We start from the raw sequence: 26368 nt of genomic DNA, 5'->3' as shown, positions 1-26368 counted from the left end.
TTTATTCATTGGCTGATTCTTGCATGTACCTTGACCAGGGATTGAACCCACAACCTTGGTATATCAGGATGCTGAGCTACCCGGCCAAGGCTAAACTATTTCTTTGTGTCACTGTGGACCCATGCTTTTCTATTTTGTCCAAAGGGATAAATTTGGTACTATCATTCTTTATTTTAATGCTCAAATTGTACTAGCTTGGCTGGTTGGAGCCCCTTCAAGTTGGCTCTTGTGTCCTTTGGGTATACCCCTCTTACTCTCTAGCCTTGCTTTCTGGCTCTTTTTATTTCTCAGTTCTAGCTCTAGATTCAGTTCATTCTTCAAGGCACCCTGGTTATTTTTAGTGGGAAATGGTATATGTTTTCTCTTTAAATATTTGTTATGAAAAGAGTTTACTTTAAAACTACAAATGCCACTGTCTTGTACCAGTTTTCCTCATGTGGGTATTTGTAACTTCGCTCCAGAAATTGGAGATGTTGAGGTATGGGGGAGTGACCACTGGCCGTGAGTAAGGAGAGCTGGGTAGTAGTGTCCAGATCCACTCCTTGGACCTCTCATCTCTGACTAGGTTCTCCAGTGGTTAAACGGAAGGGCTAAAGTGGATTGTGATCTGGGCCAGTCCTGGGCTCTCTCGTATTGCTTAGCACATTAGATTACCCAGTGTCTGTCTGGTGATACGCTGTTGGACGGTGGGAGCTGTGTCTTCCTCATACCTTTGCATTTTGCTTATTGAATAGAATGTGTACAAAGTTACTGGCTTTTTATCTGGTTTAATATGAATGTCCCTATCTGGACTTCTTTTAGGAAGGGTGATGTGTAGTTGCAAAGAAAAGTTCTGTAGCCATTTTATTGAAATGTTCCTGGCTCCCTTCCCATTGTGTGGAGGACCCAATTTTCTCTTCAGCATTTTCATATGAGTAGACTGACTTCAGCACCTTTAATATTAGACCTCTGAAAGCTCAGATAGACTCTGGGAAATAGGACAGAGGCATTGTGCTATTTCTTGCTGCATTTTTCTCTGCAATTCTGAGTAGTGGCATATCTCCACGAGAGAGTTCAGCTGCTTCTACCATACAACACATTCTGCAGTTGTTGAATCAGAAATACCACAAAAATCAATACTGTATGTGATAATGGCGTAGTGAGGCAGTGTGCGGATGTGGAGACCCATGTACATGAACTTAAACACCAGTATGTGTGTGTCTGTGTGGGTGTGTGTACATGTGCGTGCATGCTAGAACATTCAGCTCCTTTCACCCTTGCCTCTTCATTCCTGACTCTTGTTTCACTGTTATTCAGCTGGAAAACAAAGGTGTGGATTCACAGACTAAAGGAGAAGATAGCCGTCCCTCCATGGACTTGTTCAAGGCCATCTTTGCCAGCTCCTCTGAAGAAAAGTCCTCATCTTCTGAGGATGAGCAGGGCGACAGCGAGGATGATCAGGAGGGTACCGGGGAGGCCAACTTTGAAAGTCCCCAGGAGGGTGACTTGGTGAAAGCATCGTCTGCAGCACACAGTATGTTTCGCACTTCGGGATCTAAGATGACGATGATGTTGCTAGAGAAGCTGCAGCTTTGTTTCGTGTGTAATTTTAAACCAGGATAATTGGATAATTAGCAGTCAGTGGTGTTTTAGTCTTTTACAATTTTTTTTTTTAGCGAGAGAGAGGGACAGACAGGAAGGGAGAGAGATGAGAAGCATCAACTCGTAGTTGCATCACTTTAATTGTTCAGTGAATGCTTTCTCATATGTGCCTTGACTGGGGGTGGCTCCAGCTGAGTCAGTGACTCCTTTCTCAAGCCAGCAACCTTGGGCTTCCAGCCAATGACCACAGGATCATGTCTGTGATCCTATGCTCAAGCCAGTGACCCAGCACTCAAGCCGGTGAGCCCACACTCAAGCCAGTGACCTTGTGATTTTGAACCTGCGTCCTTAGCATTCCAGGCTGATGCTCTATCTACTGCACCACTGCCTGGTCAGGCAATCTTGTACATTAAAAAAAAATTTTTTTTTTTTACTTATTCATTTTTAGAGAAGAGAGAGAGGGAAGCAGGGGAAACAGGAAGCATCAATTCCCATATGTGCCTTGACCAGGCAAACCCAGGGTTTTGAACCAGTGACCTCACCATTCCAGGTCAATGCTTTATCCACTGCGCCACCACAGGTTAGGCTTTTGTACATTTTTATTTTTTTAAAATTATTTTATTTTATTTATTCATTTTAGAGAGGAGAGAGAGAGAGGAGAGAGGAGAGAGGAGAGAGAGACAGGGAGGAGGAGCTGGAAGCATCAACTCCCATATGTGCCTTGACCAGGCAAGCCCAGGGTTTCGAACTGGCGACCTCAGCATTTCCAGGTCGACAGTTTATCCACTGCGCCACCACAGGTCAGGCTCTTGTACATTTTTAATTGGTGTAGACTAGTGTTCTGTTTTATCCATCTGATGTAAATCTCTGGTATATTTTTAGGATAGTGGTGTTCGATAATGTTGATTTTCCTACTTATTCTAGTTGAGATTTTATTTTTTAGATTTTATTTCTTGATTTTGGAGAGGTTGAGAAGGGGAGAGGAGCAGGAAGCATCAGCCTGTAGTTGTTGCTTCTTGTATGTGCCTTGACCAGGCAAGCCCAGGGTTTCAAACCAGTGACCTCAGAATTCCAGGTTGATATTTTATCTACTGCACCACCACAGGTCAGGCAAGAAAAGAATTTTAAAATAGTAAAAATTTTATTTAAAAGAATAGCTTTTTTTTAAAATTTAATAAAAGAGAGAGGAAGGGGGAGAGAGTGAGAAACATTGACTTCTTGTTCCATTTATTTAAACATTCAATTGTTGATACTCCTATGTGACCTGACCAGGGATCAAAACCATGACCTTGATGTATTAGAATGATGCTAACCAACTGAGCTCTCTGGCCAGGGCATTGTGAACACCTCTGATGCTTATTTTCTCAGACTTTTTCTATTTTTATCTCTTCTATCTGAAAACCTAGTCATCTGTTGTTTTTTTTAATGAGATTATTAATATGAACACGATAATTCATTTATATTCAGTTTTTCTCTTCTTTGATAATTCATTTTGAGTGACATAAGCTTTCTGAGCTGGGACATAATTTTACTTCCCTGTTTGTAAATTTTATTTTTGTCGACCTTCCTATGAGGATGTCATGCAACCCTCCAGGTTGTAGTAGGTGGTTGGCAGTGTGGGCTCTGCACACCCCTGTGTCACAGACGCTGGTGCACTTGGTTGCAGGTGCCATTGTGTGACTGACTTCCCAGCTCTAATGCCCACGAGGTCGGAGGTCAGGTCCATGTCTTCACAGAACCTCTGTTCTCAGCCCTGATATGAGCTAATTGAGCAGAGTGGTGAAGGAGAGCACATGTTATCTGGTGGCAACAGACATTAGTTAAAGACTCAAACATGTTAACGTTTGGCAAATATGTAAAATTTATACCCTGGTGTTTTTCAGCTAGTGAGCCGGCCCCCCAGGAGCCCACAACCTCCTTCGTGATACAGAAGATGCAGGTAGATGAGAGAGAAGAGTTCGGCCCGCGGCTGCCTCCGGTCTTCTGCCCCAGTGAGTCCCGAGCTTCTTGGTTCACCTGTTTGTACTGGCTGCAGAGTGTCCCCTGAGATATGACAACTCGAACTCTGTTATATATACCCCCCCATCTAATCCAGCATGAGGCCAACCAAGTATTTGTTTCTGGGTTGTCAGTTCTCAGCCACATTTTTACATCCATTACTCTACTTGTTGCCTAATGATAGTTGTTGCTTTACAGCAGGTGTCCCCAAACTATGGCCCGTGGGCCGCATGCGGCCCCTTGAGGCCATTTATCCACCCCCGCCGCACTTCCCGAAGGGGCACCTCTTTCATTGGTGGTCAGTGAGAGGAGCACTGTATGTGGCGGCCCTCCAACGGTCTGAGGGACAGTGAACTGGCCCCCTGTGTAAAAAGTTTGACCCCTGCTTTACAGCGTCAGAGACCTTTAAGCTTTTTTTTCTTTCTCTTTTTCTTTTTTCCAAGTGAGAGGAGGGGAGATAGATTCCCACATGTGCCCCAACTGGGATCCACCTGGCAACAGGGGTTGATGCTCTACCCATCTGGGGCCATGCTGGCAACTGAGCTGTTTTTTTGTATCTGAGGTGGAGGCTCCATGAAACCATCCCCAGCATCCTGGGCCTATGCATCAATCAGGCCATGACTGCAGGAGGGGAAGAGAGAGAGGGAGAGAGAGAAAGGGGAAGAGGAGGGGTAGAGAAGCAGATGGTCGCTTCTCATGTGTGCCCTGACCGGGAATTGAATGCGGGACATCTACTTGCCGGGCTGATGCTCTACCACTGAGTCAAGTGGCCAGGCCTTTTTTTTCTTTTTAACTATCAGATATTTAAAGTGGAGTTCTTTTTTTTTTTTTCTTTTAAGACTTCATTTATTCATTTTACAGAGAAAAGAGAGGGGGTGGGGGGAGGAGCAGGAAGCATCAGCTCCCATATGTGCCTTGACCAGACAAGCCTAGGGTTTTGAACCTGGGACTTCAGTGTTCCAGGTCGATGCTTTATCCACGGCACCACCACAGGTCAGGCTACAGTAGAGTTCTAAGTATCTCAAATGTCACTTAGGACACAGTGATGGGAGGGGAATTGCAGGGCGTAGGGCATTCTAAGACTTTTTAATACTTTGGCTAATGAAACAAATAAAATACAATGAATTCTTTCAGAAGTACCTACAGCCCCTCTTCCTCCTCTAATAGCTGTTAACAGCTTCTGTGCACTGCCGTCTTAAATTGACAGCTCACATTAAAATGTTGAGACTGGTTTATCATTGCTTCGAAGGCTGGATTAACAAACCTCTGATAATGCAGCTGAGGTATATGAATAATAAATAATTGTTATCTACTTTGCAGTTTCCTATAGTGCTCACATATAAATATTGTTTAGTCAATTAACCCAGCCTTCAAAGAGATGAAGCAGAGAGAGGTAAAAAGTGTGAAGTTTTGAAAAATAGCAGTTAATATATTTCTTATTTGCATTAGTTGTTCAAATATTTAGCTTAAAATAAGTGTGTTAGCTCTTGAAGCTAAGTTATTTATGCCCATTTCCCATATTTTCCTTGATATCCTTGGAGTATTTAATAACTTAATTTGGTCTATTGAGGGAAAATGATTTTCCAAACACTAGCATTAAAAAAAAAGTTTGGAGAGGCCAGTTTTTGAAATATCTGATCAAACTATAAGAATAGAAAATTGTAGGCCCTTACTGGTCAGCTCAGTGGTAGAGTGTCAGCCTGAAGTGTGGCAGTCCTGGGTTCGATTCCCAGTTAGGGCACACAGGAGAAGCTTTTCCACTACTGCTTTTCCACCCCTCTTCCTCCCCCTCTCTTTCTCTCTTCCCTTCCTGCAGTCATTCATGGCTTGAATGGTTCGAGCAAGTTGGTCTTGGACAATGGCTCCATGGCCTCTCCTCAGGCTCTGAAATAGCTTGGTTGCCAAGCAACAGAACAGTGGCTCCTGATGGGCAGAGCATTGCCCTGTAGAGAGTTTGCTGGGTGGATCCTGGTTGGGGCACACGGAGGAATCTATCTTTGCCTTCCCGCCTCCCACTTAATTAAAAAGAAAAAGAAAAGAAAAGAAAAAGAAAGTTGCAGACACCTGTTAACTGGATTTGGAAAACATACACACTTCTGAAATACCTTGGAACTTTTCTTTAGGTGGAGAAAGGTGATGTAATGATTTACACTGCTTCTACTATTGTGAGTTTTTGCTTGTTTTGGGTATCAGGAAATTAACGACTTGTGAAAAGATTTTCGTCAGATTTGGAGGTGGAGAATTTAGGTGCCTGTAACTTGTCATTTTAATGATTACATATACTATGTTGCTCTGATGCTAGTTTTTTAGTGTTTCCACTTATAAGACAAATTCATCTTGATGTGCTTTTATGATGGGTGGACAATGTGAGAGGAGCTGACATTTCTGTGCCAGATGCTAGGCTACGGGATTTGTGTGCGTGGTCCCGTCTTATCCTCTCTGTGCCTAAGAAGATAGAGATTCTTCTTATCCTTGTTTCATGGAAGGGGAAACTGAGACTTGACAAGGTTAAGCAAGGTGCTAAACATCACAGAGCTGGTGACACAGCTGAGGTTCAAATTGTGAGCTTACCTAAGGATGTTAAATTACAAAGGTGTTGTGGGCATTCTCGTATGACTTTATCTTCATCTGGCAAGATACTGGTTGGATCACACAGGTCTTGTGTGTACATTTCTGGCAGCTTCTAAATATAGAGCTAACACATGATGTGCTAATCCATTTGAATTGAATTTATTGGGGTGACATTGGTTAATAAAATTACATAGTCTTTAGGTGTACCATTCCATAATGCATCTCTGTATACTGCATTACGTGTACACCATCCCAAGTTCCTTTCATGACCATTCACCCCCACTTTGGCCTACTCTCCTACCTCCCCACAACCCGCTTTCCCTCCTACAATCACCACACTGTTGTCTGTTTCTGTGAGCTTCTTCTTCTTGGTTTAATCCCTTCACCTTTTTCACCCAGCCTCCAACCCCCTTCCCCTTTAACAGCTGTCAATCTGTTCTCTCTCTCTGTGAGTGTTTCTATTTTGTTTGTAAGTTTATTTTGTTCATTAGATTCTACATGTAAGTGAAATCATATGGTACTTTCCTTTTTCTGACTGGCTTATTTCACTGAGCATAATGATATCCTGGTCCACCCATGGTGTCACAAAGGGTAAATGGTCCTTCTTTTTTTTTACAACCAAGTAGTGTCCCACTGTGTAAATGTACCACAGCTTTTTTACCCACTCATCTTACGGACACTCGGGCTGCCCTCATGTCTTGGCATGCCATGTTATTGTAAATAACACTGCAGTGAACATTGGGATGCATATGTTCATCGAAAAATGCAAATTAAAGCACAATGAGCTATCACCTCACACTTGTCAGAATGGCTGTCATCAATAAATCCACGAACTACAAGTGCTGGCGAGGATGTGGAAAAAAGGGAACCCTGTGCACTGTTGGAGGAAATGCAGATTGGTGCAGCCACTGTGGAAAGCAGTGTAGAATTACATCAAGAAATTAAAAACTGGAACTGCCTTACGACCCAGCGATTCCTCTTCTGGGACTATATCCAAAGAAACCAGAAACACTGCTGTGCTAATCCATTTGTATATCAGTGAGGCAGGGCGGGCGTTGTGCCTTACTGTTAAACATTCCGTCTAAGGCAGATTCCTAAGTCAATAATTTAGCCTTTATTTTCCCCTATATATAGTTCATGTGTTTACTGCATTTGTGTTTCAGATGCTCGTCAGAAACTTGAGGCTCCTCAAAAAGAGAAACATAAAAAGAACAAAGACAAACACAAGACCAAGAAAGAGCACAGACGGAAGAAAGAGAAGGTGAGTCACTTCTGGGTGTCCCAGGATCAAGAGTGTGGGGTCTGTTGCTCTTGTTTCTGTAATCCAGACAAGCCTCCAGGGGCCACACATGAAGCCTGTGGAAGAGAGTATCTTGTGACCAAGATGGGGGCATGGGGGCTTTTCGACACCTTGACAGAAGTGTAGACTAGACATTCAATTTAAACCCTCAAGCCTGACCAGGCAGTAGCGGAATGGATAGAGCATTGGCTTGGGACACAGAGGACCCAGGTTTTGAACCCCCAAGGTTGCCAGCTTGAGTGCAGGCTTGAGTGCAGGCTTATCTGGCTTGAGCATGGGCTCACAGGCTTGAGCGTGGGGTTGCCAGCTTGAGCGTGGGATCATAGACATGATCCCATGGTCACTGGCTTGAGCCCAAAGGTCACTGGCTTGAACCTAAAGGTCACTGGCTTAAGCAAGGGATCACTGGCTCAGCTGAAGCCCCCCAGTCAAGGCCATTATGAGAAAGCATTAGGTGTCACAACAAAGAATTAATACTTCTCATCTCTCTCCCTTCCTGTCTGTCCCTATCTCTCTCTCTCTTGCTAAAAAAAAAAAGTAAACCCTTGATTTTCAGAAACTTTGTTTTTCTTTCAGACAAAATGATTTGTTTAGTTGTACTTAAAATTTTTTAATTTGTGAGCATTAAAAAATAGGAAAAAGGATATTTATGTATTTTTGAATAATGGTTGAGTATTAAATAATGAAAGTGTTTTTTGATTATTCATTCGATATTAAATGAAGGTATTATTTTGAACATTTCTCAACTACTTTGTCATCATTACATGGAGACATTGGTCCATAGCTTGCATTTGAAGTTAAGAAAACTGGAATTATTAGTTGTGTGTTCGCTGTGGACATCCCTCATTTCATCGTCCATGTCTTCTTTTCAGTTAGGCACAGGCTTTTGATTCAGTTAACAGTGTTGGGTACAAAGTGGTCTGGGCAGTAGACAGCTCCCTTATTGGCTATCAGAAGAAAGGATTTCTGAGTATAGACGATGAGGTAAGTCTCTTGTAGAGAAAGGAAAAAGACTGATGCTGACAGGTTCAAAAACTGAGTTCATTTGTTTCTAACCAGTGTATCTGTTATTCTCTGACTTTCTACTAGTTTCTTCTTTGTGCATTTCCAGGGTGTTTGCCATCTTGATGTATAGTTTATCACATATGCCTAACAAAATGGACCAGTCAGATTCACAGGAAGTAGCAGGGGTCACCTTGGATAAGATGGGGGCTAAGTGTCAAGACAGTGTCCTGCCTGTATCTGCTTGGTTTGCTATGCCTGTCCCTAGAGGATCAAGTCTGTGAGTGTTGCACAGTGAAGAGTGTGCACAGCTGTGTGTCCCTGGTCTGTCCCATACGAGGCTAAAGCTCATTCCAGTCCTGGCTGGGTAGCTCAGTTGGTTAAAGCGTTATCCCACTACTCCAAGGTGTGGGTTTGATCCCTGGTCAGGGTACATAAAAGAATTAGGCAATGAGTGCATAAATAAGTAGAACAACAAATCAGTGCTTCTCTCTCTCTAAAATCAATCAATCAATAAAAATGAACTAAAGCTTACTCCAAATGAGGTTTTGTTTTTGTTTTTGAATGACTCCAGCAATTGAATGCCGCATTAGCCTATCACTGTACTGAATTAGGGAAGGAAACCCTGTGTGAGTGAGTGTGCCCGAGTGTGTACCAGCAACTTTTTTATTTTTAAGAAAAAGAAACACCGGAAGCATAAACACAAAGGCAAGCAAAAGAATAAAAAGTCAGAGAAAAGCAGTAGTTCTGGGAGCACTGACAGCAGTGACAGCGAGAGTGCAGAAGGCACTGCAGATGTGTCACCCGAGGGACTGCTGCAACGGTGAGCGATGGGGGCTGGGGGGCAATGGGGGGCCTGCCGATGGTGGGGGATGGCAGGAGATGAGGGATGGGAGGCGATGTGGCAGGCAGGCGATGGGGGATGGGAGGCGATGGGGGATGGGGGGCGATGGGGGCTGGGGGCGATGTGGCAGGCAGGCGGTGGGGGATGGGGCGATGGGGGCTGGGGGGCGATGGGGGGCCTGCTGATGGTGGGGGTTGGCAGGCGATGAGGGATGGGAGGCAATGGGGGATGGGAGGCGATGGGGGATGGGGAGCGATGGAGGATGGGAGGAGATGGGGCAGGCAGGTGGTGGGGGATGGGAGGGCGATAGGGGCCTGCGGCTTTCAGGACCCTTTCAAGGGCTCATTAAAATCTTGATGTATTTGCTTAGAGGCAAATGTCAGAAATAGTGTATTAAATAGAGTTTTTAAAAGGTTAATTTTTAATTGGATTAGTAATATGTGAATGTGTTATTGTTGTGAAAATTCATACCTTCAGAGAAAACTTAAAGTGGTCCTTGACCAATTCCCCAAACTTCTCCTTTTCCCATAGGAACCTCTGTCAGTTTCATCTGTAACTTTGAAGAATTTTTTGCACAACCACACATAAAGTGTACGCACACATTGTTACACATTTTTAATATAAATTATATAATTTTATGTAGCATAAGTATGGTATGAACATTTAGAATGTATAAATACTGCCCAGTTATTTTCAAAAGTAGCTGTATCAGTTTACAATTGGAGAGCACCTTCTTATTACATCAGATATAAACGTTACAAAATATTTGCCAGTATGATGGATGAAGAATGGCATCTCATTGTAATTTGCATTTTCTGGATTATTAATGAGGTTGCTCGTCTTTTCCTGTGTCTCAGCCTTTGCCATGGGCTCTAGCTTGCTCATGTCCCTTGCATAGTATTCTGTTTTCTTTAGATTGTTTTACTGGTTTTTAGGAATGAAAATATAATAATTCTGGATATTAATTCTTTGTGTTTTAGTGTATTGCCTATCATATGATCTTAACTATCTTTGTTGTATAGAAGCTTTAATTGTTGGTGCACTCAGTTTTACCAATTCTCTTTGTTGGTATGTTTTAATTTTTGTCTTAAAGGCCTTCCCATCCCAAGGTTTCATATCTGTCTATACACTATAATCATGCTTTTATAGTTTTGTTTTTGTTTTTCTCAAATAGCATAGGGGTAGGCACCTAACTTTTCTTCAAATGGAGAGCCAGTTGTATTAGGGTGAGGAAGCTAGCAGCGATGAAAATGAACCCCTCCATCCCAGTGTTGTAGAATAGTGAGGCATTAGTAAAATTGAGCTGTCTGGTTTTTTATTTCATATCTAACTTTTCTTCTCTCCCTTTTATTTCCTCTTCTAGGTTAAAATGTCTTCCACTAAGGAGGCAGTAATTGAATTCTGCCCTGGTCTGTCCCAAAACCAGATCTTCATGATGGAAGCTTGTTAACTGCTTAGTTAATACATTGTACAGATTGTATTTATATGTAAATTCATGCTGTAACATAATTTTTTAAACCTTGACATTTCAAAGGCTGCCTTGGAAGGTTGCAGAAATTGGTTTCTATTTTTAACTTCAGTTAATGTCAAGGAAAAAAATCAGACTGTACAGTTTAATTAAAATGGAATTTTTCTATTTCCTCCTTGTTTTTTTTCTTCTTCTTTTTATTTCCTGAAACTTTTATGAAGAAAGCCAGGTCCAGATAAGGACAGCGGGACTCACCTGTGGACTGGTAGAGGAGGGAGCTGGTCCTTCCCTTTCACTCCTACAGTTTTTCTCTCTGGGGTTTGGCTCCTCCCATCTGGTTGATGGTGGCAGCCATAAGTCTAGTGGACTGCCCAATGCCAGGAACCTGGCAGGTGGCCTCAGCCACTCAGGGTAGATGTCACCAGTGTATCATAGGCACTGAGACCAAGAGAGGGAGAGTATGCACCCACCCCCACTCCTGGCTCCCTGCTCTGTGAATGCCTTATCTGCCCTAATGTGACCTTGTACAAAAGTAATTTTGTACATTATCAAAGTAACATTTTAAAAAGATCAGAACAATTTTAGAAAGAGAAAGGGAGAAAAGCACTTTTACCCACCCAGAGATGACAAGCCTTGATGGTTTGTGATATCTGTCCAGTCTTTTTCTAGGGGTGGGGACTGCTACCCGAGTAGCCCTGCTCTTAACAGATTGAGTGTAACCTCCTCTAATAGCTGCATCTTAATTCATCCAGCGCCTATTCTCTAATTTATTGACCATTTCTCTGTTGACCGGGAGCCCCTACATAGGAAGAGGACATACGGAGATTGTTTTTGGGGAGAGAGCCAGGAAGACCCAAAGCAAGGTCACGAGGATGGGGCCTCACGGAACTCAAAACCCGTTTTTCTTGGGTTAATATGTTCTGCTATGAGAGTGAGCAGCGAGATTGCTGGGCCCCTAGGGGAGGAGGACAGGGTGGGCGAGTGGGACTCAGGGGTTGGGCGCTGGACGTGGGGTGCGCGTGCGCGCAGTACCACCGTTTGTAGCCAGGCCTGGGTGCCGGTCACTGGCAGGCGGGGCTCCGAGATGGCCTCCCAGCAACCGTGCGACTCCAGCTCCTCAAAATACCCGAAAAAGGATGGGAAGTCAGCCACCCAAGACTGTAGTGTGCAGCGGCGCTTGGTCTCAGCCACCCATGACTCATTTGGGCCCTGGATGACCCTGATCAAGTCCCTTCGCCGCATAAAGCTGCCGATTTTGGAGGCACGGCGGGGCAGGACGCAGGGCCCCCTCAACCCCCTAGACGTGGACCCGGAGCTGCCCGAGAGGCGCCTGATACCTGAAAAGAATTTTTGGGGCGACCAGGAGCCCCTCGCCAAGGTCAGAACTGGCCTGGGAGGGGGGGACAGTGGCTTGTTGCCTACACATGGGGAGGGCTAGAGCCCATGAGGGGACCTGTGAGAGGGGACTTGGCTTCCCTAGAACCCGCAGTGAAGCCCTAAGCTCAGCTCCCTGCCTGAGGCACAGCTAGAGGACAAAGGCTCAGCAGTGTCTGTAGGTGGCTCGGCCTTCCCTGTTGGGGAAAACAGGGCTGTCCTGGGGAAGGAGGTGGGGTGTGCAGTAAGGACAGTGTTTCAAGGCGGCTACCCTTGACCCAACCCAGACCTGGGGTCTCCAGCTGAGCCTCTTAAACGTCCCCCTGGTGACTCGCCCAAATGCATACCTCCTGGTCAGTGAAGGAGCCCTCCCCCCACAGTAAACAGCACCAGAAGCGGCAGAAAACAGAATAACAATAATAAAAAAACGTAAGAACCGACAACACTGTATTCTCAGTGATATTTGGGAGACATTGCATTGATAAAACAGAGACAGGCAGCTGGAGAGAGGAAACATTCTGAACAGAGAATTCTTGCGGATAAGAAAGGATTTCCAAATCCTCCAGGAAGGCTTTTTGTGTGTGTGTGTATCCCTCCGAAGCTGGAAACAGGGAGGCAGTCAGACAGACTCCCGCATGCGCCCGACCGGGATCCACCCAGCACGCCCACCAGGGGGCGATGCTCTGCCGATCTGGGGCATTGCTCTGCTGCAACCAGAGCCATTCCAGCTCCTGAGGCAGAGGCCACAGAGCCATCCTCAGTGCCCGGGCCAACCCTGCTCCAATGGAGCCCCAGGCTGCGGGAGGGGAAGAGAGAGACAGAGAGGAAGGAGAGGGGGAGGGGTGGAGAAGCCTCTCCTGTGTGCCCTGGCCGGGAATCGAACCCAGGACTCCTACACGCCAGGCCGACGCTCTACCACTGAGCCAACCAGCCAGGGCCAAGAAGGCTTTAACATTGGAGGGGAGAACTGAAACAAAAAATCAGAAAACAAGCTCATGGGATTTTCTGAGAACTCAGAAAAAGAAATATAAAGGAACAATAATTATGAGAGAAAAGACAAGGGGGCCTACTGGAGAGATCCAGAAGAGCCAATACACACAGGAGAGGTGGAGAAGAGGGAGAGGGAGGAGGAAAGAAACAGGAAACAAGGAAGAAAATTTCCCTGGGCTGGAGGAAGACTGGAGTGCTCTTGTGGAAAGAGATGGGGAAGTTCAATGTAAGATTGGAAAGAAATTTAACCTACACCAGGTGAATGCCTGCATTCATCACAAGGACAGGAGCAAGACTGACCTGCACACAGATGGAAAAGCCTGGGGTCAGATTGAGATCTGAGCTTCCCCAGCTGTCCTCACAGCAGAGTCCACACTGGGGTTGTCCATTGGCTGACTGTCCCCCCACCCCCACCCCCCTGCACCGGCTCTCCATGGGGAAGTCTGAAGAAAAAGCAAAGTATGTACCCGTGCTTCTGCTTTGTGTTTATTCTGATTTTTAAAGTAAAATTAAAGGAGAGTACAGAGATTGTATTTAATTTATATTCTGAAAAGAACACCCATAAGATTCAAATTCAGCTTTTAATTTAATTTAATTTATTTATTTGTTTATTTATTTTCTAGTGAGAGACAGAGACAGGATGGGAAGCATCAATTCGCAATTGCAGCACTTTTAATTGTTTGTTGATTGCTTTTTCATATGTGCCTTGACTGGGGGGCTCTAACCGAGCCAGTGACCCCTGCTCAAGCCAGCAACCTTGGGCTCAAGCCAGCGACCTTTGGACTCAAGCCAGCAACCACGGGGTCTTGTCTATGATCCCACACTCAAGCTAGTGACCCCGCGCTTAAGCCGGCAACCTCAGGGTTTTGAACCTGGGTCCTCAGCTTCCCAGCTCAATGCTCTATCCACTATGTACCACCTGGTCAGGCGGTTTTAGTTTTTTTTTTTAACAAAAGTCTCCTTAGCACCCTTGCCCTCCAACTACCCCATTTCCCTCTAGAGAGCCAACAAATATTTCTAGTTTCCTCTGCATTCTTACAGAGATGTTTTATGCATTTACCAGCACATACATGTATAGCCCCCCTTTTGTCCATAAACTGAGGCAAATGTTAGACCCTCTTTTGTACCCTTAAAATTTTAAAAATATTAATATATTTCAGAGATCTTTTCACATCAATGAAGAAATAGCTTCCATATTTATTTTTTTATGGATAGTATCCCATTGGCTAGCTGCTCCCCGATGAGTCTAACCAGTCTCCTGTGGATGTACATTCAGGTGGCTGATGATTTTCTGGCCTGAGATTTTTATGACCCATTAGAGTGACAGAAGTTGAGAAGTTCTACAAAACTCTGAGAGAGAGGTTTATGATCTAAGAATTCTCTACCTGGCCAAACTGCTGATTCCCAATAAAGGCAACAGAAAAACATTTTTTGAGCTGTGAAGACTCAGAAAGGATGCCTCTCTCTGAGGAAAGAGTTACTCCAGGGAGAACATGCTGGCAAACAGCAAAGAATGAGAACTTAAAAACTCAAGTAAAAGAAAACGATTTAAAATAAACAGAGGAGAGCAGTGACTAAAACCAGTGTACTTTGGAGGTGTTTACATAGTGAGTTCAACGTGATTGTGTAGCTCAATGAAAATGTCACATGTCACAATTAAAACAATAATAATTGACTAAAACCTCCCCCTTGCCCAGGATGATTCTCACTGGAACCAATAGAGCCACTGGCTGAGGAGAGGAAGAGAAAGAGAAGGGGAAGAAAAGAAGAGGGAGATGGAGGGGGAGAGAAACAGATGGTCGCTTCTCCTGTGTGCCCTGACAGAGAATTGAACCCAGAACATTTATACACTGGGCCAACATTCTATCCACTGAGCTAACTGGGCCAGGGCCTCAACTTCATTCTTTTGCATGTGAATACTGTCTCCACTTGTCCTAGCAAGGTTTTTAAAAAAAGACTTTTTATCTCTCCATCTTTAATTTTCTTGGCAACCTTGTCAAAAATCAATTGACCTAAAACATGAGGGCTTATTTTTGGAATCTCATTCCTATCCCATCAATCTATATGTCTATCCCATCAATCTATATGTCTATCCCATCAATCTATATGTCTATCCTATGCCAGTCCTACACTGTCTTGATTATTGTAACTTTGTATGTTGTAAATTTTGAAATTGGGAATTGTGAGTCCTCCACCTTCTTTTTAAAAATTGTTTTGGCTATTCTGCTTCTTTTGAGTTTCCATATAAATTTTAGAATTAGCTTGTCAATTTCAGCTGGGATTTCGATAGGTTAGTGTTGAATCTATAGATCATTTTGGAGGGTATTTTCATCTTAATAGTAAGTCTGTTAATCCATGAGCATAGGATGTTTTCCCATTTATTTAGGTTTTAAAACTTTTTTTTCAACAAAGTTTTGTAATTTTCAGAGTAAGTTTTACACACTTTGTTAAATTTATTTATATTTTGATACTTTTATAAATAGATTTTTAAAATTTTTTTTCTAGATTGTTCATTGTGAATGCATGGAAATATTTATATAACTGGTTTTTAAAAATATTGATCTTGTATTCTGCAACCTGCTGATCTCATTTAGTCTCTATATATTTTTTCAGATCCCATTTCAAATTCTGACCGGACACCAGCACATTGTGAGTTCTTGTCACTTCTGTGTGGATGACACAAAGCTCCTCAGTAGCTCCTATGACTGCACCGTGAAGCTGTGGGTAGGTGACCCCATGCTAGGAGGAACCAAAACAACTTGTAAGCTATGTCACCTCTTGTGGAAAGTCTGCAAGAGGTGAATTTCCAGACTTTCAAGGATCACAAAGATTTGGAGAGGTCTTGCTGAGCAAAGTTTAAGAAGGAGAAGCAAAGTGAGGGCCCTCACTAGTGTCAAGCCCCTGGAGAGAGGTGAGGTTGGTGTAGCTGCTGTTAGACTTTGATTTGGAATCAGTGAGAGCAGGAGATGGAGACCACTGGACTGGGAACTCGCACCTTTGGTTGGAGGGTCCCAGTTGTGTCAAGGCCCTACCTGGGGTGACAGAGCTGTGTTATCTCTTCAGGTCTCCTTGTCATTTGGAAAATGGAGTTCTATATACAGAGATGTTATGGCCAGGACTGACTGGTCACAGACAGAAAGGTGACCGGGCCTGGGACTTGTTTATTAGGGGATGTTGAGAGAGGCAGGCCTGAGAATCAGTGCCCCAAGGTGCAGGAAGCAGGGGCACAGGAACAGGGATCTGATGGTCAGACAAGGTCTCAGAGAGGTGGTCACCAAGAACTGTTCTGAAGCCTTCTGCGCATAGCCAGCAGACCCCAGCAAGCCTGTTGGTGGGCGGGGCTTTGCTGGTCAGTCAAGAGCAGGGCTGGGGGATGGCAATATTCCTCAGGGACTAGGTAGCAGATGACTGTGGCTGGAGCTGGGCTCATGGGGAAGGACAGTCAGTTCTGAGTTGTTTCATCTGTTCTGGCTTTAAGGGCAGGAGAGGGACAGTATGAAATGAGTCAAGGCTGGATCCTGGGTTCCAGTTCAGGTAACTGGGTAGAGGATAGCTTCTCACCCTCCAGATAACTTTCTGTATCGTTGGTGGGTACCAAGGCCAGGCAGACTAGGCAGGAGGGTTTGGGAACTGTCCAAGTGGTTTAAGTCACATTTGGGACCCACTAGCTATGTGATCCTGGGTCATCAGATGTCCTTTCACCTTTTTGAGCTGGACGAGAGTCATAGGGCCATGTGGTTCTAATACCTCACGGTTGCAGAGCAGCTCAGGGCTTGTGTGGAACTCAGTTCACAGCTTCAGTCAGTGCCTCAGTGACCTCTTGCTCTCTACCCCTCTCTCCTGTTGACTTCAGGATGCTGTAGATGGATCTATTGTTCGGGATTTTGAAGAGAGGCCTGAAGCTCCTGTTTTAGAGTGCAGTGTCACGGCTGACAGCAGAAGGTGACCTTTCCTTCTTTTCCACAGATCAAGAAAAAAATGAGGGTGAGGAGACAGGCCAGTGTCCAGCCCTCTGGGGGAAGCAGAGTAAAAACAACATGGGAATTTCATGTTCATGAAAATTTCTCTCTCTTTTTTTTTTTTTAATTTATGTTTATTTATTTTATTTATTTTATTTTATTTTTTATAAATTTTTATTAATGGTAATGGGATGACATTAATAAATCAGGGTACATATATTCAAAGAAAACATGTCTAGGTTATTTTGTCATTAAATTATGTTGCGTACCCCTCGCCCAAAGTCAGATTGTCCTCCGCCACCCTCTATCTAGTTCTCTGTGCCCCTCCCCCTCCCCCTAACTCTCTCCCTCCCTTCCTCCCATGTCCTCCCTCCCCCTACCCCTGGTAACCACCACACTCTTGTCCATGTCTCTTAGTCTCATTTTTATGTTCCACCAATGTATGGAATCATGTAGTTCTTGTTTTTTTCTGATTTACTTATTTCACTCCTTATAATGTTATCAAGATCCCACCATTTTGCTGTAAATGATCTGATGTCATCATTTCTTATGGCTGAGTAGTATTCCATAGTGTATATGTGCCACATCTTCTTTATCCAGTCTTCTGTTGAAGGGCTTTTTGGTTGTTTCCATGTCTTGGCCACTGTGAACAGTGCTGCAATGAACATGGGGCTACATGTGTCTTCACGTATCAATGTTTCTGAGGTTTTGGGGTATATACCCAGTAGAGGGATTGCTGGGTCATAAGGTAGTTCTATTTGCAGTTTTTTGAGGAACCACCATACTTTCCTCCATAATGGTTGTACTACTTTACAGTCCCACCAACAGTGAATGAGGGTTCCTTTTTCTCCACAGCCTCTCCAACATTTGCTATTACCCGTCTTGTTGATAATAGCTAATCTAACAGGTGTGAGGTGGTATCTCATTGTAGTTTTGATTTGCATTTCTCTAATAACTAATGAAGCTGAGCATCTTTTCATATATCTGTTGGCCATTTGTATCTCTTCCTGGGAGAGAAAATTTCTCTTATAGAAAAGACGATGATTGTCATGGAAACATGCACTATAACAAGACAAAGGTGGCATTTTTATTATTTTACTAAATGCCCAATAAAACATTTCAGAATGAAATGAGCTGTGTACTAAAGTATTCTTTTCTGTCACAAATTACATATGTGAGCAGAAGTGATTGATTAATCCTTGTGAATTGTAGATATTACCTTAGAACAGCGGTTCTCAATCTGTGGGTCGTGACCCCAGCGGGGTCGCCTAAAGCCATCGGAAAATACATAATGCATATCAGGTATTTACATTCCGAATCATAACTGTAGCAAATTTACAGTTATTAAGTAGCCACCAAAATTATTTTTTGGTTTGGGGTCACCGTAACATGAGGAACTGTATTGTGGGGTCACGGCATTAGAAAGGTTGAGAACCACTGCCTTAGAAGAAGATGGTCAGTTATAGAACAGATGAGATGATACCTTTAATGCCCTAAACATGAAAGGACAGAGGTAGACGGCTGGAGAGTGAAGGAAGAAGTTGTGCTGGAGTGCTTTTGCGTTGGGTTCTCTGTTTTCAGTGAGAACCCACTGCTCTCCAGGGGTGGGTCATGGAACATCTTTAGAGAGATCTGGTCTTATTTGCAATCTTGGTCCTAAATTATCACAAATCTCTATGGGGAAGACATATGCCTAACTATCTCTGACATAAAGACCCTGTGCTCATCACTTCACTTCCAGCATTGTTGCAGCATCCTATGATAAAACAGTGAGGACTTGGGACCTTGAAACAGGCAAGCTGCTGGTAAGTATGCCCTGCCCCAGTGGAGATGTCGCAGCACAGGGTCTTGATGGGGACTTAGGGAGCCTTGGGCTGGGCGTGGGGTGGGAAGAGAAGCCAGTCTTCTAGGAAAAAGGAATTTTCTCGGGGACCCAAGATGATATGGGTGGACATCGGAGAAGGAAAACTTTCTGGAGCAGGCAGAAGGAGGGCTTCCGCTTGAAGGACGGATACACGGAAAAAAGTGGAATGGGGGTGGGTTGGGGGGTAAGGTGTCAGGGCTTTTCAGACTGAGGGAAAGAGACCCTTCCCCCGTGTGGTGTCTAGATTTTTTTTAAAATTTATTTATTTATTTATTCGTTTTAAAGGAGAGAGAGAGAGAGAGAGAAAGGGGGGAGGAGCAGAAAGCATCAACTCCCATATGTGCCTTGACCAGGCAAGCCCAGGGTTTTGAACCGGCGACCTCAGCATTCCAGGTCGACACTTTATTCACTGCACCACCGCAGGTCAGGCAAGCGGTGTCTGGATTTGATGAAGTAGGAAGTAGACCTGAGGCCATAGAAAAAGGCCACCTGGCTAAAGCATGAGTTCTGGGCCCTTCCCGATCTGTTCTCCATCTTGGTGGGGCCACCACCCACCCATCGAAACCTCCCCCACACCCCCTCTCTCTCCTGTCCAGTGCCCACGCAGCTCTGGCCCCGTACAGGCAGCTTCGGGGTTTCCTGTCCCATCCCTGATTCCCTTCCCCTAGCAGCTCCTCATCACCTCTCCTCTCCCTTCCGCCTCTTTTCTCTCCTTAAAAAAAAAATCTCTTAGTGCAAAGATCAATTTATATTTATTTTAAAATTTTTTTAGAAACACAAGTCATAATTTAAAAAACAACAACAACCTTATAACAACCCCCAGAGATTATGATTAACATCTTGCTGTCTCTTTTTCTATGTTTACACGTTGGCATGAACACAGGCAAGTCTGCTCTGTTAACAACATAGTATTATTTAAGCACACATCAGCATCATCTTTTTTAATGGACATGTGGATTCCATGGGACAAATAAGCCATGCTGTATTTCACCATTCCCTGTACAGGACATTAAGGCTCTTTCCACTTTGTCAAAAACAATGATACAATGAAAAGAGTTTGCATATAATTTTTATTTATTTATTTATTTATTTATTATTATTTTTTATTTCTCTGAAGCTGGAAATGGGGAGAGACAGTCAAACAGACTCCCGCATGCACCCAACCGGGATCCACCCGGCACGCCCATCAGGGGGCGATGCTCTGCCCCTCCGGGGCATTGCTCTGTCGCGACCAGAGCCACTCTAGCGCCTGGGGCAGAGACCAAGGAGCCATCCCCAGCACCCGGGCCATCTTTGCTCCAATGGAGCCTTGGCTGCGGGAGGGGAAGAGAGAGACAGAGAGGAAGGAGAGGGGGAAGGGTGGAGAAGCAGATGGGCGCTTCTCCTGTGTGCCCTGGCTGGGAATTGAACCCAAGACTTCTGCACACCAGGCCGATGCTCTACCACTGAGCCAACCGGCCAGGGCCTGCATATAATTTTTATATGTATGAACCAAATGTTTCTGGATATATATAGCTGGATTTTATTGTTTATTTGGTATAAAAACATTGCGCTTTTTAAATTGCCCTCCAGAAATTTGTGCCAACTCATACCCTAAGCCCATGATGGCAAACCTTTTTACAAAAACTGCCCACTTTTGCAGTGCTGGTCAACCTGGTCCCTCCTGCCCACTAGTGGGCGTTCCAGCTTTCATGGTGGGCCAATCACGTTGGCATTTAGGCGACCCCTGTGTTTTGGTCGTTGGACCCCGTTGGGGTCGTGACCTACAGGTTGAGAACCGCTGGTCTAGGATATTGGACAATGCATGGATGGCACATTTTCATCATTACAGGAATCTCTACTGAACAAACAACTGGGTTAGAGAGAAAACAACCTTTTGATTGTTGCCCTATTTCAGTGGAAGATCAGTCATGAAAACTTCGTAGTCTCCTGTAAATTTTCTCCTGATGGGAAATACGTGGTCTCAGGCTTGGATGTGGATCATGGAATCTCTATAATAGACGCAAAAAACACAATGACCGTGTCACACATCAAAGGTAAGTTTGCATGGGCTCCCTGCTCTGTTCTGTCTTCCATGCTAAACTGCTTGTCACTTGATTTCTGATTGCTCTATTTGGTGAAATTGGAATGATTTGAGCCACATCATTAAAGCTAGGGCACTGACTGATGAAAGCACTGGCCATTAATACCAAGACTGGTCCTCAGCAATTGAACTTTTTTTATTCAGTCTTGTTCTTATAATAAATGAAACAATGTTTTGCTCCAACCTCACGTGAACATTTGAAGCCCAATCGTCTATTGGTGGAGGCTCAAGATTCTTAACATTTTTATCTGTATTTTCTCAATATTAAAATAATAACCATCGTGTGTCAATTTCCTGGTTGTGATATATAATTATGCATTGAGGGAAACTGGACACACAGGAGCTCTTCATATCTTCCTATTACTGAATGTCAGTTGATAGTTATAGCAAAAATAAATGCTTAAAAAATACATCATCTTTGTAAAAACATTTGATAAGTGTGTAACGTCAAAAGTTAGAGGCTTCTGTACCTGTCCTGTTTCCTCCCAGAGATGCCTGTTATAGACAGTCTGTTGCTGGGTGGCGTTCCTAAACTCTCTGTGTGTGTTTGTCATACAGTGCTACTTTCTGTATGTGCATTATGCTTATTTTTATCAACACAGAATCATGATATAATGATATGTGCAGGGCCCTATGGCTCATGTGTTTCCCTTAATGCATCACATCCTGCTCTACCTCTCCTCACTCTCCAGGTTCTAGCTGCTCATTGTGCTTCACCACACCCAGGTCCACCTCCAAGCCTTTGCTCATATTGTTTATTCTGCTTGGAGCACTCTCCCTTGTTCTGCTTCTTTTGATAACTTTTGGGTCCTTCTTTGACATCTCGGGGTTGCCCCGGGCTGGGCCAGGCTTCTACTGGCCAGGAGCCGTGAGCTACCTTCCCTTCCTCTCATGGCTCCTGGTATGCTGTGTAGTGTTGTTGAAGCAGGGTGGATTTCCATCGGACTGGCAGTTCTGCTGGAACAGGGAGTGGATTGGCAGCACTCCTTGTTCAAAGCCTGGCACACGTGGTAGGCACTCAGGAATGTGTGACTGAATAGACCCTAGTGAAAACCGAAATTGCTTTTCTGGAATATTGTCACTGCCTGGGGGAGTAGTTATGAACCTCTCGGCTGTGTGAGCACGTGGCTCAGAATGTGGCATATGCGTAACAAGATCCTTTCCCTGTGCCTCAGATCATCACAAAAGATTGGTCACATCCTGCTGCTTTGATCCTGATAGCCAGAAGGTGGCTTCCGTCTCATTGGACAGAACTATCAAGATCTGGGATGTTACATCTCAGGCCACACTGCTCACCATCACCAAGTGAGGAGGGGCCTCAGGAGACTGGGCAGCATCCTGCAGCAGGGAGGTGGGGGGCCCCATCCATGCCCTCCTGGATTTGGGCTGCACATTTTCGGCTTGTAAGCCAGCATTCATTCGTGTTGTGTATCTCCAACTTTGTTGTGGTGCTACAAGGAGGCTGAAGAGGAAGAAGGGAAGGAGGAGAGCAGACTGGGGAAACCACCAACTCTGGCCTGTGGGCTGGGGCAGGCCTCGGATGCCTTTGTTTCAATGTCAGCCAACATAATCTCAACTGATTTTGAAGCTTGCTAGGAGCAAACAGAAATATTTTGTCATATATATACATATATATAGATATATGTATATATATAGTTATATATATATAATTTTATTTTGCTTCAACTCAAATATAATTTAGAAAACTCGAGGAGAAGAAAAGTCTACTGTATTTGCCCATACTTTTGCTATGTTTTGTCTTCCTTTCTGATGTTCCAAATTTTCTTCTTTTACTACTTTCTTTTTGTTTAGAAAACTTCCTTTCCCTGACTTGTTGGCTCAGTGGTAAAGTGTAGGCCTGGCATGTGGAAGTCCTGGGTTCCATTCCTGGTCAGAGTACACAGGAGAAGCGACCATCTGTTTCTCCACCCCTTTCCCTCCTCCCTCTTCTCTCTCTCTCTTTCTTTCTCTCCTACAGCCAAGTCTCAAATGAGCAAATTGGCCCTGGGTGCTGAGGATCGCTCCATGGCCTTACCTCAGGTGCTAAAATAGCTCAGTTGCCAAGCAATGGAAGAGAAGCCCCAGATAGGCAAAGCATCAGTTCCAGATGGGGGTTACCAGGTGGCTCCCAGTTGGGGCACATGCAGGAGTGTGTCTCTCCACCTCCCTGCCTCTCACTTGATTAAAAAAAAGAAGAATAAAAGAAAAGAAAAATAAGAACCTCCTTTAGCAAGGCATACCTCTTTTAAGGTAGGTCTGAGGGCCATAAGTTCTCTTAGTTTTCTTTCATCTGAAAATGTCTTGATTTCCCCTTTATTCCTGAAGGATATTTTTGCTGGGTATAGAAGTCTGGATTTATAGGTTTGTTTTTTTCTTTCAGCATTTGAAAACTGTCATGTCATTTTCTCTGGCCTCCATGGTTTCTGGTGTGAAATCTACTGTCATTCAAATTGGTTTTTTCTCTCTTTTTTTATTTTAGTGAGGGGAGAGGGAGGGAGGGGGGAGAGAGAGAGACAGAGAGAGAGAGAGGAGAGAGTGAGAGAGAGAGAGAAGGGGAGAGAAGCAAGAAGCATCAACTCCCATATGTGCTTCGACTGGGCAAGCCTGGGGTTTTGAACTGGCAACCTCAAACCTCATCATTCCAGGTCTACGCTTTATCCACTGCATCACCACAGGTTGCAACAAGTTGTTTTTCTCTTAAAATTGAGGTGTCATTTCTCTCTAGCTGCTTTCAAGATTTTTTTCTTTGTGGTTTTCAGAAGTTTAATTATGATGTGTCTAAGTGTAGACTTCTTTGAATTTATCCTATTTGGAATTATATAGCTTTTTGAATCTATAGGTTTATGTCCTTTGTAAAATTTGGTAATATTTCAGATGTGATTTCTTTGATTACTTTTTCAGCACCACCCTCTTTCTCCTTTCCTTCTGGAACTCTGATGAAACAAATGCTTAGATAGTTTGTTATAGCACCACAGATTCCTGAGGCTTTGGGGTTTTTCCAGTCTGTTTTTTTTGATAGGTTAATTTATATTGCCTGCCTTTATATTCACTAATTTTTTTCCTCTGTCCTCCCCAAAGTTCTGAATTACTTTTTGTTTTTATTTTTTTAGCAAGAGAGAAAAAGAAACAGACAGACAGATAAAAACATACAGGACAGACAGAGGAAGGGAGAGAGATGAGAAGCATCAGCTCATAGTTGTGGCACCTTAGTTTTTCATTGATTGCTTTCTCATATGTGCCTTGACCAGAGGGTTCCAGCCAAGCCAGTGACCCCTTGTTCAAGCCAGTGACCTTGGGCTCAAGCCAGCGACCTTGGGCTCAAGCCAGTGATTATGGGTTCATGTCTGTGATCCCACACTCAAGCTGGAGACCCCACACTCAAACTGTTGATCCTGTTATCCAGCATTCTAGCTGGATAAGCCCATGCTCAAGTCCGTGATGTTGGGGTTTTGAACCTCTGTCCTCTGTGTCCTAGGCCAACACTCTATCCACTGTGCTACCACCTGGTCAGGCTTCAATTAATATTTGATTATTCTTTATATCTATCTATCTATCTATCTATCTATATATATATAAATATATTTTTTGCTGAGGATTTCTTTTTGTTTGTTTCAAGCATGATTATAATTGTCCATCAAAGCATTTTTATGATGGCTACTTAAAAATCCTTGTCAGATAATTCTAGTATCTGTGCCATCTCAGTGTTGGCATCTATTGTTTGTCTTCATCATTTATGTTGAGATCTTCCTGGCTCTTAGTATGATGATTGATTCTTAGTTGTATCCTGGAGCTTTCGGGTATTATATTATGAAACTCTATTTTACTTAAAATCTTGTTTTAGCAGACCACCTCATTACAGCATGGCCAGGGTGACAGTCTGGGTTCTCCCCTTGACTTTTGTTGACAGAGGTGGAAATGGGACTACAGTTTTCTCCAAGATATTTGGATTTTGTAAGGTGGGTATTGTCTAAGGGTGTTCTGTTTTGTGAGGCTCTCCCTTTGACTAGGGAGAATGACTTTACTTAGAGGCCGTGTGTTTGTGTGTGTGTGTGTGTGCGTGCGCACACGTGCGCGTGTGGTGTGTTATAAGTTTTTCCAGTACCCAGTCCAAGATGTATGAAGAAATAAAATCCTTAGGAACTCATTCTTGGGTCTGCCTTCTTCTCTCTTCCTTTCACAGTCTTCTGTTTGCTTTATTATTCTGTTTGCCCAGGGTTGTTAGCTGTACTTAGCAGGAGGAATAGAGAGAAATATATTGACTCCATCTTGTTCAGACATATATACACAACACAAGGACTTTCCCCAAACATTTGTACTAAGAAAAGTGGTCTTTTATGAGAAATGGAATTTATTTGAAATGAGAATCCCATCCTGGAACACAGAGATAGCTCTGGTTTGAGCCCCAGTGACAGTGTCTGGATTCTGAGGAGAGCTTTGTTTCTCATCTTCAAATTTAAACGCCAATGGCAGTGTCTGGATGCTGGGATGGTTCTTAGTCCAACAGGCACAAGGATTTGGAAAGTTTTACCCTGGACACCCCTGAGAGGTTGACTTTTTCCACTTGATCTTGCTCAGTTTATACATGTCAAAGAACTGAAAAGGGGTCCAAAACTCTGACCTAAGCTCTGGAAAACAGTTTTGCCTAACTTCTTCCTCAGGTAAAATGATTGATTTTGTGATTCAGGCTATTCAGAGATATTCATTTATACTTATAGGTTTGCTTGAAAACTACATTGCTCACAGAAATTAGGGGATCAGGGACCGTGCAGATATTCCAGTACTTTCAGCCTTTTTGTATCATGCATTTTCACCAATGAAATAAAAGTTGGTTTTGCATCTCATTTGCATAATTGAGTAACTTTCTTTGACTTGTTGTTTGCTTTTCTGATGTTCTTATTTAATAAAATAAAATCAAATGCTTTTTTTTAAATTGCTTCATATTAATTTTAAAGTATCCCCTAATTTTTGTTAGCAGTATATAACAGGAGATGACAATCATGGGAAAAATACTTTGAGGGTCACAAACAAACCAAAAAAAAAAATAAGGGCAGCAAAATTATGACAGATTTTTTTTCTCAAAAACAGAAAAGACACTTAAAAATTGAGAACGAAAAACCCAAAACTTTGTAAATTAAAAGTGCATTGCTTCAAGGCCTTTCGGCTAAGGTCACATGTATTTATTAAATGCATTTATTAAATGTATTTATTAAGCCTGACCAGGCGGTGGCACAGTGGATAGAGTGTTGGACTGGGACGCGGAGCATCCAGGTTCAAGACCCCGAGGTCTCCAGCTTGAGTGCGGGCTCATCTGGTTTGAGCAAAAGCTCACTGGCT

The 26368-nt window shown here is 43.6% G+C and overlaps 2 protein-coding genes across 2 annotated transcripts in view; both read left to right on the top strand.

Annotated features, from left to right (window-relative positions):
* Nucleotides 1–10902, top strand: part of GPATCH1 (G-patch domain containing 1) — a 42754-nt gene extending 31852 nt beyond the window's left edge. The window contains exons 16-20 of the mRNA XM_066243565.1: nt 1297–1513; nt 3465–3572; nt 7314–7411; nt 9130–9275; nt 10660–10902. Of these exons, the coding sequence (XP_066099662.1) occupies nt 1297–1513; nt 3465–3572; nt 7314–7411; nt 9130–9275; nt 10660–10690 (600 nt within the window). The 3' untranslated portion in view covers nt 10691–10902. The remainder of the gene's footprint in view (nt 1–1296; nt 1514–3464; nt 3573–7313; nt 7412–9129; nt 9276–10659) is intronic.
* A 787-nt stretch (nt 10903–11689) lies between these two features.
* Nucleotides 11690–26368, top strand: part of WDR88 (WD repeat domain 88) — a 32884-nt gene continuing 18205 nt past the window's right edge. The window contains exons 1-6 of the mRNA XM_066244122.1: nt 11690–12142; nt 15742–15852; nt 16982–17070; nt 18829–18892; nt 20849–20987; nt 22210–22339. Of these exons, the coding sequence (XP_066100219.1) occupies nt 11690–12142; nt 15742–15852; nt 16982–17070; nt 18829–18892; nt 20849–20987; nt 22210–22339 (986 nt within the window). The remainder of the gene's footprint in view (nt 12143–15741; nt 15853–16981; nt 17071–18828; nt 18893–20848; nt 20988–22209; nt 22340–26368) is intronic.

The sequence above is a fragment of the Saccopteryx bilineata genome, chromosome 9 (genome assembly GCF_036850765.1).
Source record: "Saccopteryx bilineata isolate mSacBil1 chromosome 9, mSacBil1_pri_phased_curated, whole genome shotgun sequence".
NCBI classification, from domain to species: domain Eukaryota; kingdom Metazoa; phylum Chordata; class Mammalia; order Chiroptera; family Emballonuridae; genus Saccopteryx; species Saccopteryx bilineata.
This window is presented reverse-complemented; position numbering and strand designations above follow the sequence as displayed.